Here is a 7,003-nt window from a genome sequence, read left to right as displayed (position 1 = left end):
GGTTTATGTGAGGAGAACCTAGCAAACCCTTGGGGACAGTTAAGAGCAAAGGGAGAAAGGGATAATCAGCTTAGAGAAACACCTTATCCGAGCTACCATCTTTTCTCTCATAGAACACACTGCAGAAGTCTCCAAAATTACCTCCCTTTCTGACTTCGCTTCTACTCCCCTTCTGATAGTTCTAGAATTTGTAATCCTCATCTGGCATCCACTAAGCTTATAATAAAATCCATCACTTCATCATGGAGTGAAAAGACCTGTGTGTTTCTAAATCTCACCCTACCACTTGCCCCTTTCTCACTAAACATATCTCACTGGCCTGATTTTTGTTCTTCACACACATTATGCTTTCAGAAACGTTTAACTTCATCTCTTTGCATGAGACATTCTTTGTTGGCCACCTTCTTCCTAGGATGATAGAAATTATCTTTGATCACTTATGATAATGCCTTTCTTGATAGTCACTCTTTTTCCTACCACACTGTTGGATTCTGTGCAGCGTGATTCATATCTGAAATTACTAATTTGTTTGATTATTATGTGACTCATTTTGCTTGCTGTAAGCCCTACAAGGGCTGCGACCATGTCTTTCTTGCTTACTGTTCTATTCTAGAGTGTCAAGTTGTGCCTACATAGAGTAAGAAGTCAGTATTATTCAAAATTATTAATGAATGCCTTTTTGTCAGGTTCATGTATAATCTTATTTATCTTATTTAATATGCAATACAACCCAGTAAATTTGATGTTATAATCACCATTTTATAGATGAGGAATGGGATTTTAAAAAGATCACTTGGGCAGTAAAATCATGCCTGAAATTCAAATCCAGGTCCTTCTAATGTCAAAGAAAAGGCTCATTCTACATTCTAAACAGTTCATTTAGTCAAAAGGTATCAGATAAAGGTGACTTATCAAGGGTATGGATGCTTATAAGTAGGGAATTGTATTAAAGGGAGCTTGGAAAAACTTTACAAATCTTTTTCCTTCATTTATGAGATTCTGGGAACCACTTTCAAAGTGATGTAAGCATGCAATTGAAGGCTCTATTCTTTAGTTTTAGGTCCTAAAAGTAAATTCTTATTTGTAGACCTCATATTAGAGGCTATGTTCTCAAATGTTATATGGTATGTGGTCATTTTTAACAATATAGGGTCCTTGTATTATGGAGGAATAAAGAAAAAATATGCTTCACATGTGGCATCAGCAAGGGACATATTTCTGTAAGGATTGTGGACAATATAGACAAGCATTTTCAGATATTTTCAACTATTTTAGTTGTTTTATTCCTACTCTTTTTTCTTTTGCTTTTTTTCCCAACTTTAAGTATAGTATACATTATTGTATACACAAACATACACACACACATAAATAATTTTCTTTCATAAGTAGCCTTCTGACTCAAAAAGCATAAGGAAATATCAAAGGAAGAAAGCTTCTGATAGAACTGTGGCTTAAGGCTTCTAGAGGTATTAGTACAGTCAAATTAGAGGGTACTAATTTAAAGGGAAGAAGCATTCGTTTAGGTACCAACTACATGCCTTACATAATTTACTCTTCATTTCTTCAAGATGACCAATTTTATTCCCAGTACTCCCAAGAAAGCTGATGCTGAGAAAGGAAATGTACCTTGCCCGACACACACAGCCAGAGAGTAAAAGGGCACTTTTACTTTTTTTTACTCACTTAGGTAGCCTATCCACAATCACATGCTATATTCACGTTTAGATTCTCTTAAAAAGGAAAACTCCCAATAGCGGTTTCTCTTCAAAGTCTCTGCTTTCAGTAGTGTCCCTCAGTTGCAAAAATAAAAGGTGAGGTAATAGAATACCACTCAGCCATGATAAAGAATACAATGTTGTCATTTGCATCAACAAGGATGGAACTATAGGACATTAGTTAAGTGGAATAAGCCACAGAAATACAAATATTGCACATCTCACTTATATGTGAGTATAAAAATCACTCATATGTGAGTACAAAAAAAATTAAACCAGAGGCTGGCAGGGATAGTAAGGAGGTGATTAAAGAATCGAAGATAGAATAAAGGGGATGATTAGTGAGTACAAAAATACAGTGAGAAGGAATAAGAGCTAGTCGTTGGCAGCACAATAGGGTTACTATTGTTAACAATAATTTATGATATATTTCAAAATAACAAAGAGTAGAATTGGAATGTTCTTGACCCAAAAAGTGATCAATGCTTGAGGCGATGGATACTGCAGTTACCCTGATTTGATCATTACACATGATATGCTTGTATAAAAGTAGCACATGTACATCATAAATATGCACAACTGTTATGTATTCATAATAATTGAAAATTAAAAATAAATACATACAGAGAGAGGACAAATAAATTATAATATTCCCTTTATTTTGGAAACCACATATGTCTCTTATTGTATAAGTTTCCTTGGAATTCTAAGATAAGTATACCAAGTGATTTAGGGTATGTCATAATAATGGTTAAGCAGGTGGGCTCTGCAAATATAATGTGTTTAATTCCAGTTTCACCACTTACCAGCAAGCTGACTGATGTTGGGCAAATAACTTAAATCTCTTTGTGTCAGTTTCTTTGTATGTAAAAATGGGGCTAAACATTGTACCTGTGTCTTAGGGGTTTCATGAGTTTAAACATATTAGCACATGTAAATTATATACACTAGTGCCTGCAGACAATAAGCATTTAATAGTTGTTATAAGGTACAGCAGAATCAGGCATGACAGAAGCTTAGTTTTTCAGACTCATGGATTCTAAATATATGAACCCTCAACACTGGAGTGTACATAGAGCTTTTAGAGTAGAAAGATGTAAAAGTTGTGGCGGAAGAGCCAGCTACTGGCACCTATGTCATCTTTTGTTTTATTAGTAATTCTCAATAGCATCATCTGTAAAATAAATGTATTATTCTTTCAGATTTGAAAATTTCTCAAATTTCCAATCAATGTCACTGTTACATAAAATTAGTCACATAATAGATTCTTTTACTTTAGTTTTAAAGTTTTGTGGCCATCAGTTCATTGAGATATTTGTGTTTGGGAGTGGAGAGGAGTTGGAATAATGCAGTGAGTGGTAGTGAAGAACAAAGAATGGGAATGGCATTATGGTTTTGCTCTGCAAAGAGACCGTATGCTGTTTTAGACTGTTACTCCTAAAACGTGAAAGCTGAGAACCAGTGACTGACTGACAAACCAATACTTTATGCAGATGACTTAAAGAAAGTATCAAAATTTTGATTAGCAACTCTTGTAAGAGAATAGCATCGCATTTGGTATATTCTTCGGATTATCTCCTCAGCATCATACCCTTTGCTTGTATTCCCAACATCCATGTCTCGGCCTGGAAAAGTTTCCCTCGTAGGCATTTCTCAGCCCAGCATCCACAAAGTCTAACCACCCTCTCTTTCACAGCTCCAAAAACCCTTACCTCTAGCTCTGAACTACTCAGTTACTGCCTACGATTATCTAACATTATAAGAAGAAAGATAAAACTCAAAAAAAAAATCTCATACTCCTAAATTCTGATTGAAGTAAGTAGATATATGAAGGCGCATCGACCTTACTATTTAGTTCACACACTTAAAGTCAGTTCCCTATTCTTAAAGACTCTGTCTGTATCTCTTCTTTTCCCCTCTTCCCTTAAACACAACCCCAACCTCTTTCTCACACAGCTTTCAATATTTTTGTCTCTTTCTCCCTTAAAAAATCACAATCCCTTAATCAGATCCCCAATCTCATTCTCACCCAACTTTCTCTATTTTTGTCTCTTCCTCCCTAAGAAGCAAAACAAAATAAATAAAAATCATTTTGTTTTTAGAAATCTAGAATCTGAATTTCTTCCCAATGACACCATAAGATGCCCATTGCAAGCAATAAGTAACTGAGTTAACTTGCTTTCTATGCATTTTGTTAGGTTCTACTTAATGTATCTTGCTGGGAGAATTCAGACCCTTACCTTTGTTCAGTGTGATTCAGGCATAATTAGACCAAACTTCACCTTTAAACACATAGGGGAAAATATGCAATTTGTGAGTTTAACTCATGTGCCAACTCAATAGAAGTGGCTTATTTTACACAGATAAATTGGATATGGTTGCACTCAAGCAAAAATGGACCCTATTGTCCAAGGTCATTTTCTTATGCATGATATCACTATGGTACTGCCCACTTTTTAAAGTTTGTCATTGCTATTTCTCTGTTTATACACAATTAGTCTATTAAATTTCCAATGGTTCAAATCATTCTTATTAGCATTTTATATAGAGAAAATATTGATAGAATAGATTTTTCACGGTTTGGCTCTAAATAGATACCTTTCGAGTAAGAAATGAAGTACACAAAAGACAAGAGAACTGGACTGCAGCTTTTTAAACTCAGATTATAGAACATATTTCTAATTTGTTTCTCTCGATGTCAGAGGAAGTTAAAATCTAAATTAAGTATAAATATAAATAGTGACATTCTCTAATGATAAGACAATATCATTAAGTTGTAAGGATACATCTTTTTGGATTTAAATACCCAGCTGTAGATTTGTAAAAGTGGACCAAATTGTTTAAATTCATTTATTGATTACTTATTATTTTTTACATGTTTTCTACTTGATCCTTGCTATTAAAACTCTGAATATGGTTGATCCTACCAATCTGGCCTTCAAGAAGAGAATCCTAAGGCTTAGATAGATAAATATTTATCTCAAATATATAGATGGTAAACTGAGAACCAGACCTCAAGGTGAGTTTTCCCTATCTAAATCTAGTGCTCCTTAGATTCTTAACACACTGCTTTCCTCTATTAATAAGATAATCTCATGACTGAATTATCATTACACAGCATGTAAATAGTGATACTGATTATTCTGGCACAACTATGATGATTGTTAATATAACAATATTAAAAAGTGATATAGAAATATTTTATATTTGTAGAAAAATTGAATTCCAGAAACAGTGCCTGGTTCAGGCCATGTATACAGAGAATAACTGCACGTGATAGAAACCCATCACACAGCTGTGAGAGTGAGGAGGGTGGAGGTTAAGAGAATGAGCTCTGTTATCATATAACCTGATAATCTCTACTCCATCAATGACTACATGTATAATTTGTGAGCCATTACATAATCTGTGTCAGTTTTCTCAATTGGAAATTAAAAAGTTCCTATGTTATAGAATTTGTCATGAGAATTAATCTATATAAAGTGCTTAGAACAGCCCCTGGTACATAATAAATACTCAAAAAAGCATGTGGTTGAAAATGCAAATGATATTGATTGTGTGCTTTCAATTAATTAGTGACCAAGAATACTTTAACCCCATTTTTTACTTAGAAAAATGAAAACGAGTTCATGTTTGATTCACTGAGATTGTAACAGCACTAAACTCTCTACTACACTTGTTTGCTATTTCACAATACTTACATGAATATGCACTCAGTCTGGAAAGGCAGCATTAACCAGAATTGTAATCACTCCAAGAACGCTATAAAAACAAGAGCCCCTGTTTCTTTTACCAAAGAACATTTTGAACTCTGAGACATTTTGAACTCTGTCCCAACTTTACTTAGGTGTAACTGCATCAACAATGAAGATACTTTGTATTTTTCTGACCTTTATCTTCACTGTGTCTTGTGGTCCATCAGGTAATATTTGTTATTATAAAAAAGATGTGAAGGGCAAAATGTTATTATCAATGCTTTACTCCAAAAATAATAAAAACAAATACATTATTGTTAGGAGATTTCATACAAACTGCTTTTACGGCAAGTTAGTCTGTTTTTTTCTTGGAGGAAGAAATGAGTAGAACTGGTAGTGGAGAAAATAATGAAAAAAAATTTCCATAAGATGTAGAATTAAATATATGTATTTTGTTGTTTTGTGTGATGAGACTATAACTTTTTAGATACTTTCTACTGCCTTCGCTTTCAAAATCAATTTTACAAACTGGTACTGTGGCTACTGTCAAAATTAAGCTTTTTTACAGCCAACCTAATGACTGCTAGGGGTTGAGAAAAAAGGGGTTGGAGGTAGATGATTATTTAGAAGGCAAAACATGTAGACTATTTCTTCCATGTCCTTTTCTCTTTACACTTGAAGAAGCATACACAAATTATATATTTTTAAATGTTCTATTTACAGAAAGATAATTTAAAAAGCTAGTGGCAAAAGCAATATTGTTGGATAAATAAGTATATTGAACTAGCTGATAAAGGGAAAAATCTCAATAGCGTTGCTTGGGCATGATTTCAGAAACAGAATGGTATAATTCTCCATTTTAAAGAGTTTACTTTATTCATCTCTGTATCTAAGGATATTAAATCTGGACTTATGATCATAGCTACTTTTTCCTAGTTCCACAGAAAAATACAAGAGAAGTTGCAGAGAGAAAAAGAGAATGCCAACTTGTTCGTGGTGCTTGCAAGCCTGAATGCAACAGCTGGGAATATGTGTATTATTACTGCGGTGTTAACCCCTGCTGTGTGGTACGGGAATACAAAAAGCCAATCATTAACAAAATCACTACTAAACTTCACCAAAAATAAATTATAATTATAAAACACTATATACCATTACATCAGAACAATGTTATTAATAAAAATGAATTTTTGTTATCAATCTATTTTTAAGTGGTTGATCTCTGGCCTTCTGGATTACACAATTATGTCATAACTAGTGAGTTCAATATTGGCTTAGTATAAGAAAAATTTAAAAAAATGAGTGGTAGCATGTTCTTCACGAAATCAGCAGAAGTTTATCTCCATCCACGTGACAGAGTACTTTTGATCCTTTATTCTTAGTCTCTGTCCTATTTATTTGCCTGGTAGAGAAATATTTATTTTCTTTTATGTACCTTCTCATAGTTTCCATATAAATGTGTTTTTTTCTTGGACACAAAGTTATACAGATACTAATCACAAAATAGCGAATTTAATAAAAATAATTTTAAGAAAGAGCTAACAAAACTGAAAAGAGTAAATGAAATCTATTAGCACCTTACCCATGTGAAAA

The 7,003-nt window shown here is 33.5% G+C and overlaps 1 protein-coding gene across 1 annotated transcript; it reads left to right on the top strand.

The window, feature by feature from the left end:
• The first annotated feature begins 5,535 nt into the window (after positions 1 to 5,535).
• On the top strand, positions 5,536 to 6,537 carry DEFB113 (defensin beta 113). The gene is made up of 2 exons (XM_032299364.1): positions 5,536 to 5,637; positions 6,347 to 6,537. The coding sequence occupies exons 1-2, from the start codon at positions 5,580 to 5,582 to the stop codon at positions 6,535 to 6,537; spliced, it is 249 nt and encodes an 82-aa protein (XP_032155255.1). The 5' UTR covers positions 5,536 to 5,579.
• Positions 6,538 to 7,003: the final 466 nt, after the last annotated feature.

The sequence above is a fragment of the Sapajus apella genome, unplaced genomic scaffold (assembly GCF_009761245.1).
Source record: "Sapajus apella isolate SASKATOON/1434 unplaced genomic scaffold, GSC_monkey_1.0 scaffold41, whole genome shotgun sequence".
NCBI classification, from domain to species: domain Eukaryota; kingdom Metazoa; phylum Chordata; class Mammalia; order Primates; family Cebidae; genus Sapajus; species Sapajus apella.
Note: the sequence above shows the minus strand (reverse complement) of the source record. Positions and strands in the feature narration are given on the sequence as shown.